This window comes from Sciurus carolinensis, chromosome 1, assembly GCF_902686445.1.
Source record: "Sciurus carolinensis chromosome 1, mSciCar1.2, whole genome shotgun sequence".
NCBI lineage: Eukaryota > Metazoa > Chordata > Mammalia > Rodentia > Sciuridae > Sciurus > Sciurus carolinensis.
In genome coordinates, this window is record NC_062213.1 from 75,890,069 (window position 1) to 75,905,239 (window position 15,171).

General features: G+C 34.5%; 1 protein-coding gene across 1 annotated transcript; it reads left to right on the forward strand.

The window, feature by feature from the left end:
* Positions 1-4,634: 4,634 nt before the first annotated feature.
* Positions 4,635-12,209, forward strand: LOC124992322 (cytochrome P450 7A1). Its single transcript, XM_047563014.1, has 6 exons — positions 4,635-4,779; positions 5,967-6,207; positions 7,078-7,664; positions 8,699-8,829; positions 10,086-10,261; positions 10,797-12,209. The coding sequence occupies exons 1-6, from the start codon at positions 4,700-4,702 to the stop codon at positions 11,094-11,096; spliced, it is 1,515 nt and encodes a 504-aa protein (XP_047418970.1). The 5' UTR covers positions 4,635-4,699; the 3' UTR covers positions 11,097-12,209.
* The last annotated feature ends 2,962 nt before the right edge of the window (positions 12,210-15,171 follow it).

Here is a 15,171-nt window from a genome sequence, read left to right on the forward strand (position 1 = left end):
TTGAGAGTCAGATGATCTATTTTTGCCATATTTTTTCCTATTCCTTCTTGGGAACATGGCTCAGATGTGAATACATATATTTTTAGATACCTTATTTTGAAAGACTCAAATTGATCATCAGAAGGTTTCCCCAGCCCAGTCCACTATGGTCTGCTGCTGATTGGTCCTGAGTTATGAATCTCATGACAGCTTTGATTCACAGTAGCTCTGTGATGCACTTGGAAAATGGAAAGCATTGCCTTAATTGAGGCAATCTGTTTTCCTCTACAGAGAGCTGGTTTGACTTGTGGATTCAGGAAAACAAGTGGTTGATTCAATGTGTATCAATATTCATAATTCATTATTTAAAGCAATCAGATTGGTGTGTGTGTTCTGTTTATTGAATTATTTTTTTATTTTTTATAATAGTCATTATAATAGTCATATTATTATAATAGTTGTTGTTATTATTATTATTATTATTATTATTTTGCCATGCTGGAGATCAAGCCTGGACTCACATGTGCTCAGTAAGTATTCCACCATTAAGCTATACCCCCAGCCCTTTTTATTATTATTTTTTGAGATGAGGGTCTTTCTAAATTGCCTGGGCCTGTTTCCCCACCCCCAACCCCCTCTCCTCTCCTTTTGTTGTTGTTATACTGGGGATTTAACCTAGGAGCTCTCTATCACTGAGCTACATCCCCAGTACTTTTTATTTTTAATTTTGACACAGGATCTCACTAAGTTGCCCAGGCTGGCAGAACTTGTGATCCTTTTACCTCAGCCTCCTGGGTCGCTGGGATTACAGGCATGTGCCACCACTCCTGGCTGTTCATTGCGTTTCTTAATGGAAAAAGCTGAAAGCTTTCATTGTTCTTTTAACTTTCTACTCCTCTAGTTTAAGATTCCATGTTTGTATATTTTTGTTCATGGGGATGGGGTTTTTGACTCAGACCCTGTAGTCTCTGAGGCCCAGAGTAAGTTCTTCCACATTTCTTCCACATTTGTGTGGTTCTCTGCACAACTCCACACAAATGAAAAGGAAACTGATAGGCTATGGAGGGATTAGAATTTAGATAAACTCGGTTTAGCATGTCAGCCTTCTGGCAACTATACCTCTTTCTTCATCAGGGGACTTACCCTCTCCTCTATTGCAAATGGAAACTCCACAGGGTCAGGGTCATGGCTGTCTTGTTTATATTGTGTTTAGTAGGCGCTGGGGTAGGGTGGGGAGGGGGGAGGAGGGAGAGAGAATAAACTAAAATTTCACCAGCTGAAACAGAAAAGAAAAACAGGCAAAGGGCTTGGCTATTGAGGCAGCATTTATTTGATCCCTGATGCACCAGGCATGATGCTAAAAACTCCTCAAGATGTCATAAGATTCATACAGTTTCATGTATGCCTTGTATTCATCAGAGGCCACTTAGGTATTTCTCTGCAGTCTGTTGATAGATTTGACAAATGTAACAAGCATGTGAATCCCCACCTCCGGGATTAGAAGCAGCATATGAGGACTATGATAGATGCCATTTGTGGACCTATGACAGCAATAAGAAGTGAAATTCTCAGAAGGAAAGATACAAATCACATGTAACAAGGAAAAAATATTAATATTCAAGCATCTGCTTTTGTGTGTATGTGTGGATTTCCAGTTTCTCCTTTTCTGTATATAAAAGAGTTTATTAGTGAAGGAATAAAAAGAGTAGCCCAGGATAAGGGAAACTGACATACGCACTACCCAGACTCTATTTTTTATGCAAACTATTTTTCCTTTTTGTTGGTTTCCAAGGAACTGAACCCAGGGTCTAATGCATACTACATAAGTACCCTACCAGTGAGCTAACACCCCAGCCCGTAGGCAGGTTCTATTTGAAAGGAGTTTGAAGTGCTTTGAGAGTGGGTAAAGAAGAAAAGTTATAAGGATGTTTTCCTGAGGTGATGAATATATTTCTCCTTTACATTTTGAAATTTTTGATATAATTATAAATTCACATAATTTTGCAGAGAGTACCAAAGAGTTCTATATTGCCACTGTTTTTCATTTTTGTCTGTTTGAAAGATGACTCTAGAGGGTTAAATTGTTTGAATATTAGATTTCTGTTTTCTCTGTGAAATTTTGCTCTGACAGGCTATTTAAATGTTCAGGTTCTTCATAAATCATATAAAAAGAAGATATATTAATTTTTAAGTGTCAGCCTAAATATATTTAATGTGTATTAAAAAATACTAAAAATACTAAAAATACCAAAAAGTACTAAAAAATCTAGATTCTGAGAAAATCTGTGTACTTCCAATAATGATTGATATTAATTATTATGATCATAAATCACAACTTATGGTTTGTACTAAAGGAGGCGAAAATTTATAAATCTATGGAATCTATAGCTAAAACTAGATATAACCCAAATGTCCACCAATAGGGAATTGTAAATAAGTTGTAGTAGATTTATTCATTGAGATTCTAAGAACATATTAAAAGTATGACATATATATGTCATATACATATGTCTGTATATATACACATTTATATGTGTGTATATATATTTATATTATTGTTTTAATGCTTATATTCATGGGAAATTCTGAGGCATGGTATTTGATTTTTTAAAATACGATTGAAAAACAGTCTTTAATAAAACCTTATATGTGTTTATATGAATCACTCACTACCTCCATGTTGCCAAATCCAATGGCCATTTTTTGGGGGGTGTACCGGAGATTGAACTCAGGGGCATTTGACCACTGAGCCATATCCCCAGCCCTATTTTGTATTTTATTTAGAGACAAGGTCTCACTGAGTTTCTTAGCACCTTGCTTTTGCTGAGGCTGACTTTGAACTCACGATCCTCCTGCCTCAGTTTTCTGAGCCTCTAGGATTACAGGAACACCACTGGGCACGGCTTAATGGCCATTTTTTAAAATCATCTTAGTTTCCTCAGTTGAATATAGTTAATCATTCATTTTTCTTCAAATGGATTCTACGCTTGCTTTCTGTGACTCAGTATTCTCTGGATTTTCCTCCTGGTTCTTCCTTATCCTTCTCTTCTCTTCCACCTCTCTGACTAAGCTATGTGGATAGAGTACTCTGTGGCCTAGTGGTGAATTTTGCATCTTTATCATTACTTTCTCCCCAGGTGATCTGATCTCATAGGGCCTCTTGGCTTTAGATACCATTCAAATGCTAATTACTTGAAATTTATATCTCCAATGCTGGCCTTCTCCTTAGCTTTAGGCTCTTCAATTGTCAAGCTGAAATTGACCTTTGGATTTCTAGTAGATTTCCCAAACTTTAGATCTTCAAATGTCTCAAATAATATTCAAACCTGTTGCCCTCCAAAATCTCTTTCCCCATTCCAAGTATCCCTACATGAACTGGCTCTTGACAATCTTTTTGTCTTTTATCTGAATCAACTTTCTCCTCATTCACTCTGCTCCATTCTCTCTGTTCTTCTCTCTAATTCTTAGACATATCAAGTTCATCCTTGATTCAGGATGGCATTTGCTGTTCCCTCCTCCTAGGATGTTATTCAGATGTTCACATGTGTGATTCCTTTTTTGACATTTAGATTTCAATTGTTATCTTCTCAGAGAGGCCTTCTCTGTTCAGGAAAGTTATCCTTGTCTCCCAGAAGCTCTGTTTCACCACTGGAATACAATCTCTATGAGATCAGAGGACCTGTCTATCTCATTAATGCTTTTAATCAGAATACCTTAGAAGAGATCCTGGAACATAATTAAATACACAATTAATATTTATATTAAATAGGGGGCTGTGGCTATAGTTCAGTGGTAGAGTGATTGCCTGGGATGCATGAGTTTGATCCCCAATACCGCAAAAAATACAAAAGTTAAAATTTGGAAAGATATATGTCAAACATTTTATAATGATTACCTCTGACTGGAAATAGTCTGAGGTAAATTATGAATTGATATTCATTTCAACCAAAATACATTTCAGTTGGTCTTAAATTATTTGAATTAAAAACACATTATTAAAAAAATCACATTATTATAATGATTAGAAAAATTAAGACACACTTTAATGACAAATAATTATTGATAAAGTTTGAAGCTGTATTTATCTGGAAGATGCATTTATATGGAACAGTTCTTTCCTGGTGATCTTAGGTGAGTAACATGTTTCAATATATGTAACATTGCTATGATTTTGTAAAAGCACTGAAACATGAAGCAAGAGAAGTATCCACCCAGTTCTTTCCTTTGAACTCAATCGCTGTGTCTTTCTGGAAAATCATTTAAATTAATTTCTTCTTCAAAAAGCAACAAATCAAATCACTTACTTGATTTATATCTAATGCTTCTTTTTCTTCAAATTATATTTTACAACTGAGTTAGATTTGTTCATCTTGAATCGGTTTGTTCTTTTTATAGAAATATCAAACTTGTAACATTAGCTGTTGTCCCCAGGTCCTAATGTTAAGTCAATATCTGTTTGAAAGACCTTCAGCTTATCAAGTATTGCAGGTCTCTAATTGTTTTGGAACCTCTTCTGACACTATGGACTTAGTTCAAAGGCCAGTTAATACCCCCCCCCCTTTTTTCCTAATACGATGAACAAATGATTAATTGTTTGCTTTGGTCATCCAAGTACAAGTTATTGGGTATAAAAAGAATAGTTTGCATCTCTGTTCCGGGGTATCCTTACCTTTCAAATCACAGATTCTCCTTCTTTGGAGATTTTCATTAGGTTTGCAAAATGATAACCATATTTTTGATCTGGGGAATTGTTGTAGCAATATGCTGTTATTTATGGCTTATTTTTGGATTAAGGAGAAGGTAAGAAAAGTTTTTTTATTTAAATTATCTTTTAGTTCATTTATCTAGTATTCTTTTACTATACAACAAATTATTATACAATATAATAAATTTGATTTTCTATATTTACACAAATACTTCTTGATATTTTCACATTAAATTTTTAAGTGATTTTTTTTTTTTTACTGAATCTAACAAAATATATTATGAGTTTCCCTTTTTAGTATTGACACATACCAGTGGTGATATATATACTTGTTAAACACAACAGAGAGAAAATTTGTAAGATCTTTGTGTGTGTTTATGTGTACATGTACGTGTACAGAGCAAGCCCAAGTGGAAATCTGCAATGGAGAGGGTTTCTTTCTATCATAAGGATTAAACAGAGACTCTGACTAAATAAGTATTCTCTTTTCAGCTAGTTCTTGTGCACAGACTCAGCCTAAGCCTGGGCAAGAATGTAGAGTCCAAGTTAATCATTCTATTACTTTTTTTCTTTATTAATGTCAATCAACCATGGTGATTGTGAAACTCTGCTAAATGTGTATGTGACACCACTTTCATGAATGTATCACTGATTTACAGTTGATTCAAGAAATACAAATCCAGAGCCATACTTTACTTAACTTCTAATTGGTTCAAAGAGTAGTTAGGGGGAGGGCATGTAGGTATTTTGTATTAAGTCAATCTCAAAACAAGACTAACCTCCAGCAGATCTTCAGCTCTGTGGACTGGTATGTGTTGTCTACCTTCTGCAAGTTTCTTTGTCCTTTGAGGTACTTTAACCCAGGCCTGATCATTTCCAGTCTCAATTGAATTACTTACCTTCACAATAAGAAAATAGCCACTTTATATTCTGTTATCCTCTGAAGAGGGACAGTAGTTTATGTTACAAAATAAATGTTTATCTTTTTTAATAAAAAACACTTAAGATAGTATGAAAGAGCATTACATTATAGTTGATGATCCTATAATGATAAATGAGAAATTAGATGGATGAATTTAGTAATAATTTTCATCAACATATCATGTGGTGACTAGGTTAATAAAATCTACTATTTTAGTAAGAGTCTCATCAACAAAAGAAGTACCTATAAACTGCAGAATTTTGATGTTTGAAGTCAGTGGTAGAAATTTGAACACCTGGCATAAAAAAAGCAACCAAAATATGTAATTTTCTATATCTGTCATACATTTGTGTTTTACAGGCGAATGGGTGAACCACCTCTGGAGAATGGGTTCATTCCATACCTGGGCTGTGCTCTGAAATTTGGGGCCAATCCTCTTGAGTTCCTCAGGGCAAATCAAAGGAAACATGGGCATGTTTTTACCTGCAAACTAATGGGAAAATATGTCCACTTCATTACAAATTCCTTGTCATACCATAAGGTGTTGTGCCATGGAAAATATTTTGATTGGAAAAAGTTTCACTTCACTACTTCGGCGAAGGTAGCCTATTTTGCATTTATACAGCATTCTGTTTGTTTCTTGTTTGTTAATATATAAACCTATTTAGAAATTTTGAAGTTTTTAGATTGCTAGATAGAGGTGTTAGAGAATTACCCTATTTTGGAGATTCTTTGAAACAGAATAAGTCAAATTAGATACAACCTCTTAGTACTAGCTATTAAAAAAATCAAACTAGGTATATATTTGTCATTTGTTAACTAGCTAATGAAAGAGAAATAAAAATTAAATGTTTTACTGAGGTAGATGGCATTGTTTTAATAAGACAGGTACAAACTCATAACATCAATAATGTCTATACAACATGCAGAGTACATGTGATGGAAATCTAACATCCATCCACATTCACACCACACAAGTGTTCCATTTTGTTAAGAAATTCAACAAACATTTAAGTACCTTTTAGATGTCATCTAAGGAACTGTTAAAGAGGAAAAAGTCAATACTTGCTGAGTTTCTGTAAAGAAATATTAGACACAGTCTTTGCCACTAAGTAGCTTAAAGTGTGATTAAACTGCATCTACAAAGATACAACAAAGAATGAATAATCATCCAATAATCAATAATTCAATAATAAATGTTATTGATTATTACCAAATTAGTGAGCAAATAAGTGCAGCAACATAAGAAATAGATGACTGGGGTGGTCTGGAGCACTTTCACTGAAGACCTGTGATTTAAACTTAGCCTTAAAGGAAAAGTTTGATTTAGCCATTTCTTTGCAAAGTACTATGAAATTGTATGTGAGGAGGCCAAACAGAGAAGTATGAAAGCATCCAATGTGTTTCTAAGTCATTTGCTAATACTAGGTCAGGTTTAATTAATTTTTTCACATGTTTTATTTCTTATCAGGCTTTTGGGCACAGAAGCATTGATCCAAGTGATGGAAATACCACTGAAAACATAAATGACACTTTCATCAAAACCCTGCAGGGTGATTCCTTGAATTCCCTCACGGAAACCATGATGGAAAATCTCCAACTTATACTGAGACCTCCCATCCTTCTTAAATCAAAGAGCTCTGTTTGGGTGAAGGAAGGGATGTACTCCTTCTGCTACCGAGTGATGTTTGAAGCTGGGTATTTAACTCTCTTTGGCAGAGATCTTTCAAGGCAGGATGCACAAAGTGCCCTTATTCTAAACAACCTTGACAACTTCAAGCAATTTGACAAAGTCTTTCCAGCCCTGGCAGCAGGCCTCCCCATTCATATGTTCAAGACTGCTTACCAAGCCCGGGAAAAACTGGCTGAGGGCTTGAGGCATGAGAACCTCAAAACAAGGGATCAGGTCTCAGAACTGATTCGCCTACGCATGTTTCTGAATGACACACTCTCCACCTTTGATGACTTGGAGAAGGCCAAGACTCACCTCGCTGTCCTCTGGGCATCACAAGCAAACACCATTCCAGCAACTTTCTGGAGCTTATTTCAAATGATTAGGTGACTAGCAACGTACCTATTTATTTCCCTATTCTGGGAGAAAGCATAAGTTCAACCATTTTAACTTTAAAAAATGAGAAGCTTCTTAGTACTTTTTCATGTCACCAATCAAGAATATAATTCAGGCTTATAAGTGTTTAACACATACAACTCATTCAATACTCACAAAAGCATACGTAGCATTTTGTAGAAACAGTTCCAGAGAAAGGGATGTCATTGCAGCCACAGACCTCAGTTGGGCTGGCCCTGGGTCAATTCAGGCCACTGGTCCAGAGCCCTAGCTTTTAACCCCACACTATTGCTCATGTCCTTACCTTAGTCCAGAGCGCAGTCTTCATCATCATAAAACTGTATTTAAATGATTACTGACTTATATGACTACACCTTATTTTGCTGACTTATTATTTGACCAGAATAAATTCACACAATACCAGTTTAATATCATATAGGTAATTATAAGCATACTTTATGATCTTCACACAAATACTTTTCAGTTAAACAATTCTGAAACTTACATCACTGTAACTATGTAACAGAACCCCGAGATCACTGAGGCTCCAACAAACTTCCATGAACTAAAATGAAATAGCCTTTACTTCACAATTCAAAATTATAATATAAATCAAAATGCTGAAATCACGGTATGTTTGTCAAGGGTAAATTCAAATTTCCATCTGAAATTTAGCCAAAACTGTGTAATTGTTATCTTAGATGTAATTTTTTATTTCTAAATTACTATGTTTATGACCCACTGACTGTCTAATCCTAATTAAAATTATTTATGTATAGAGAACTGAGCCAAGTTTTACTTTTATGTAACAAGGCCCTTTTAAGGCACAATTTTTGCCAATACCCTAGGGCATAAACATGATTATAAATACGGTACAAATATATGGGAATATTCCTTTTCCACCTTCCCTGGTACCTTGATCACCTCATTAAAAGAAGGGAGAAAATGTCTATTTGCTTATAGATCTCCAAGCATAAAAAAATTTATTTTCTGTGTATTTTTCTTTTATCTTAATTTTTAATAGGAATCCTGAAGCAATGAAAGCAGCTACTGAAGAAGTGAATAAAGTACTGGAGAATGCTGGTCAAAAACTCAGTTTTGAAGGCAATCCTATTTATTTGAATCAAATGCAACTAAATGACCTGCCAGTCCTAGGTGTGCTTGCTACTCTACATTCCTCTTACTGTGTCTTAACGGTGGTCGACATATATTATGCGCTTGAGTTCTAGACATTATGCTAAATAATTTCATATGATTTGGCTCTTTTAATCCTTACAACAATCCTATATCTAGAGAATATTGCTATTTCTATAAACCAAGGGAGGAAACTGACACCTAGAGGCGGAGCCTGGTGAAGGTGGAATGGTGGGAGCTAATGGGTGACTGTTGGTGCCATACTGTGCAATCACCACCCTAGAATCCTGTAGCTCTTGTTATTCCTTTTGCCACTAATCTTACAGTTAGAGCAACCATGTCACTCATTTGCATGAAATAACAGGGGACAAAGTACCTTCAAGAAACCATAATTAACTACATGGGTTGGGTGGTGAGATTGAATGCTGTTTGATTTTTCTTCCTTTTATTTTTCTATATTTTATAGAAATACAAAAATGTTTTTCTCCAAAGGAAAGACACGCTTTTAGGGACAGTTTACCAGAAAGGACAGAAGAAAAACTTAGTTTCTAGGCTGACCTCTGCCCGAGGCTTGAACCTATCGCTTCTCTTTTGGGAGCCTTACTTCTCTCATTTATAAATAAAGAGCTGATCTTCTGTGATTTTATACATAATCATGTGATGAACTCATAAAACACAATATATGAGAGAGAGGCTGGAAGGTCAGGCTAGACCATTCCTAAGAACTCTGTATTTTACCCAGCAACAGAGCATCACCATACGCTATCAAATAGTATATGGATAAAAAAGAATTCTTGTAAATACCTAATTAGAACTGCAAGAAACACCTGGAAAAACATTTCTGTGTAAAAGCATTATCAGTATCTTAAATCTCAAAAGTGCAAAACTTTGAATAATTTGGTATTAATATTTCCAATTTTGTTAACGGTTTAGTGTCACATAAAAATAAGAGTACTTTTCTATAAAATGATGAAAATGTAATCTCATTGATGACCAAGAAAACTATATCTTTGTAAAAAATTATTAGCTCAGATGATCAGATTAAAAAATATATTCAGACACAACTGAATCATTGATAACAGCATAATGGAGACAGAAAGAAAGCTTGGGAAGTTATTATCTGGTCAGCCTTCCATGTTTTCTTCATCTTTGTGCTATTGGTTGTCAGAGTGTTTCAAACTCATAAGATACTGGCTTGAAATACTCAAATGGTTTTTTTCCATCCTCCTTTCCTTCCTTCCTTCTTTTCTCTTTTTCCTTTCTTTCAAAATATTTAGATAGCATCATCAAAGAAGCTCTGAGGCTTTCTAGTGCCTCCCTGAACATCCGGACAGCCAAGGAGGATTTCACTTTGCACCTGGAGGAAGGTTCCTATAACATCCGAAAAGATGACATCATAGCTCTTTACCCACAGTTAATGCATTTAGATCCAGAAATCTACCCAGACCCTTTGGTAAGTGATTGTTCATCAAAATTTGGTATCCAAGGTAGCTCTCTCATCTAAAGAGGAAGGGCATTTACAATTTGATCATTGTAGCCATAGGGATTATCCCCTTAATTATGTTAAATCGTCATATATTTTGGAAAATTGGGATAGTGACCTAAATTTTTGATTTTTTTCTTGATATTTGTCACCCTATACTCTATGCTAATTATATTTGCAGTAATGATAATAAAGCTGCCTCCTTTCTTTTTTCTTAAAATGTACTTATTCCCAAATCCATGAAATTGGAGGTTAATTTTTTCCCCCCTAATTTGAATGCTTCTTGCTGGTTCTGCCTGACAGAGGAGCTAGTCCCCAGGCAGGTATCATAAGGCTTTCTTGGTCCGTCAGTTCTCATTAAGTTCCTGTCCCTTATACTCTCAGTGAGTAGTGTATTTGCTAAATCACTAATGGAATGGATTAATAAAGAAAATTACTCTTTGGAGTTTCCAGGTCAAGAAATAAATATGTTTATAGGCTTGCTTTCTTTTTCTTTTTATTGCAGATTTTTAAATATGATCGATATCTTGATGAAAATAGGAAGACAAAGACCACCTTCTACAGCAATGGCATCAAGTTAAAGTATTACTACATGCCTTTTGGATCAGGAGCTACAATATGCCCTGGAAGATTATTTGCAGTCCAAGAAATCAAGCAATTTCTGATTCTGATGCTTTCATATTTTGAACTACAGTTTGTGGACAGCCATGTTAAATGTCCCCCCTTGGACCAATCCCGTGCAGGCTTGGGCATTTTACCGCCATTAAATGATATTGAGTTTAAATATAAATTCAAACATTTGTGAATATGTGATTGGAAAAAGAGGGCATTAGGCACAGGCCTGCTGAGCACCGTCATTGAAAAGTCCTTTTGGACAAACACATTTAGGGGTGATGGAATTTGGTTAGCATGTCCAGTTTGGCTCACTGAAGCTTTCTCATGAGTCTAACATTTGAGTGACAGTTTTCAGATGAATCTCAGACAGCACTAGTGAAAAGTCTAGAAGCACAACAAGTTTTTCTCACTTGGATAAGTCAGTGGATGTTCATAAAGCTGGGGACTGAATTTCATTACTTTCAGAGGAAAATACTTTTTTTTTCTCAAAATGAAGATATTTTAATTGGCAGAATTTTTTTTTTCCTAAGGAAATTGCTTTGTTTTTTAAAAAACCACTCACCAATCATGAAAAAAGATTCAAATTCACGTTTTAGTGAAATGGCATTGTTTTTTGGCTAAATACTGAGGTTCTTCAGGTGTGAGCATATAATATAAAGGGTATTTTAAATGATTATATCGTGCTTTTTAATAAAAAGAATTTTTCAGCTTTCTCTATGTCCAGTGTATCCCTACATTCAAGACTTTTGAAGTGATGATATGGTGTCCTATAAACAATAAGGGTAGTTTTGATATTTGTCCTTTATGTTTTAACTTATTGTTGGTAGAAACTGTTATGCCAGGTTTTAGCTCTCTTCTCTGTACCTTTACTTGATTCAAATGAATGTGAAGAATCATTTTCAGAGATTAAAAATCTCTTTTTCTGTATTACTGAATATGTATCAGTGAAAAGAATGCAACTCGTATGTGATACATTTAAAAATTTAAAATGGATGAAAATCACCATTTTAAAAAGTTTGATTATGAAATATGCAGAGTTCATTAAGTAAAGCTTGACATTATGCTTTAAATAGTTTTTATTTCTAAAGGAACTGCAGTTGAGAAAAATAATTTAAGGCTAGATGATAGTGTTTAAATACTTTGTATATTGATGCTTTGGTGAACTATTTTAAGTGTTAAAGGTAGCTGTTGTGCTATTTTATTGATATTTCCATGTATATTTATATGTAAATTATATTTATCTTTTCCTTTCACTGTGAATATTAAGAAAATATTGTAACATTTGGTGATTTTGAAATTATTCATCTTTCAGAAATAAAAATATGAATGTGTATGTTTTAAATTTTGAAGTATTCAAAATGTTTAAAACATCTGGCAACCTACAGATTTTATATTCAGAAATCATTCAAAATATTTGTGTCTTCAAATATTTTGAAAATAGTCAAAGTAATACTTCACTCAAAAATCTTCCTCATACTACATAAAATTCATTTAAAAAAACAATTGTGTGTGTGGTGCTGGGGATTGAATCTGAGGCCTCATACATGACAGGCAAACCTTCTATCATTGAGCTACATTTCCAGATCTAACTAAAGAAGTTTTAGTCTTGTTATTTAATATTACTGTGGAATTATTCCTTTAGCAGAATTTTTTGGACATTCATTTTTATTTGTTTATTTATTTTCTTTATGTGGTGCTGAGGATGGAACCCTGTGCCTCACACGTACAACCCTGGCCCTAGTAAGTTATTTTTTATATCAATAAAATTACATTTGTTTAGATGAGGTTCAAGATTAACAAAATTCTGTTTTATGAAAATCTGTTTTAAATGGGATTTCATATGTGCTTTCCTAATAGATTGAATGGCTCTCTGAATACATTCATTGTTTCCATACATTTATTCTTCTCCAATAGGGGTTGGCAACTGATAGCCTACAGACCAAAGGTGCTACTCCACTGCTTTTGTACAGCCTGTAAGCTAAGAAAGGTATTTACATCTTTAAATGGTTAAAAAAAAATCAAAAGAAGAATATTTCATGGTATGTGAGAAGTCTATGAAAAGCATATTTGCACATTCACAGTAAAGATTTATTTAATGCATAATGCCCATTTTTTTGGATTATTATCTATGGCTGCTTTTGCCATGTAATTGCAGAACTGAGTAACTGAAATAGAGACCATGTGGTCACAGACTCTAAAATATTTAAAATCTGGTCCTTCACTTTAACTGCCAAAACTTACTGTATGGTAATCCCCAAAGCTATTTTTATTATAATTTTATTAAAATTTTCAAAACCATGTGAGTATATGAATTTTGTAGAGCATGTGAGGGGAATAAATTTAAAAAGCTAAGGATGTAATTTAAAAAAAAACAACAACTTAGTTTTAGACCTTTTTGAAGACTACTAAATCATTCCACTTAGGAAAAAGATCTTTATCTGAAAAGGCACCTAAGTTAAAAACAAAATTGCAGTAAACTGTTAGAAGATCAAATAGGCCTAGCAAAAATTACTGGTAAATTTATTCAGGATTATGGTGATCCAGATGTAGACTTGGCATGTGCCATCACATTGTATCCTGCTCTGAGGTTCATGTTACTTTTACCAGTATATTACAGAGGAGAAAAGGGGTCACAGGAAAGGTAAGTCACTGGCCCGAGGTCACCAAACTGTGACAAGTGGAAGAGCTGTGAGTATAAGAACCCAGGTAATTCTAACTCCAGAGCCAAGGCTTTTTCACTTTGTATTGGGTCTGAGTAACTGAGCATCTTGACTTGGATCATCAGAAAGCTACATCACAGTGAACAAAATCCATGATGTCAATTTTGTTCCTCTGTTAGGGAACATAACTGCAGTTGGGCTCAGTCAGTCCAATAGGTGGAGAAGGAGACCCAGAACAACACATCTTACACTGTGCTCACCTTCAGACAGGAAGGAGACCCTTCAACTTACTAACAACTTGGAGCTGTTCATCATGCAATCTGGTGTCCTCTAGGATCAGGGTTATACATTTTTGAGGTAGTGGGAGTAAGGTTTTGGCCTTGGTCTCATTACCAGATACCGAATATAGCTTCTCTCCAGGATATACCTTCTCTGCACCATGTTGATTGATACCAACTCAGAACCTCAGACCTATGATAAGTATGAGGGGAAGACAGCAGTGCAGATGCGTTTTAGACCACAATATTCCAAATCATCTAGTCTAAGCTCTAATTTTAGTTAGAGACTGACATCCAGTGAAAGAAAAGGGATTTTTGTTTATGTTTGCACAGCAAATTATAGGGGAGACCTGGGTCTAGAAATCTCATGTTTGCAAATCAAATGCTATTAACTGAATTAACCAACATATACTCAATATTATGAACCTTACCCTCCAAAACAGAGGCACTGGATTTTATAGACTTAACAAAGTCTATTTCTTTATCTATAAACTTATATCTGTAAAATATGAATAAGATAAATTGAAAATGAAAAACATCTGTATTGTTTTTTTCAGTGCTGGGGATCAAATCCAGGGCTTGTGTATACTAGGCAAGCACTATACCAACTGAGCTTCATTCCCAGCCCCTAACTCTCATTTTTAATTTAAAAAAGTGTACATTCTCAACTCCATATTAAAGAACTATTTCTCACTGAAAGTTACCCAGAAATCAGTGGTAAAGTTAATTAGAATATAAAGTTAACAACAGTTCTATCATAATTTATGATAGATTAAAAGAATGATAATGCAAGAATTATAAATGTTTTAAAAATAGAGGGGAGATCAATGGAGTAAAGAAGAGGATTGAGGGGGAGGGAGGAGGAATAGGAAAAGGGAAAAATTTAAGGATTGAAATTGACAATATTATGTTAGGCATATATATTAATATACTACTGTGAATTTCATCTTTATGCATATCTATAGAGCATTAAAAAACAGTAAATAAACAGAAGGTAGAGTACTAGAACAGAGAAAGGGGAATTGAGGGAAGAAGGAAGAGAAGACAAGAGGATACAAAAGGGACTGAGATGGAGCAAATTATATTCCATGCATGTGTAATTATGTTAAAATGAACCCAACTATTAGATGTAACTATAATGCATTAACAAAAACATTTAAAAAAAAAGATTTATAAGTGTGTGAGAGAGTTTGGGGAAGAATAGAGGAATTAGAGGGGGAGGGATCATCCCCTCTCCCACTTGCTATTTGGCAAAATTAAAAGGTTAAAAAACATAGGAACCCTCTACTTTAATGTAGATTTGCCAGGTTTTGTTGTTGTTTTGCAA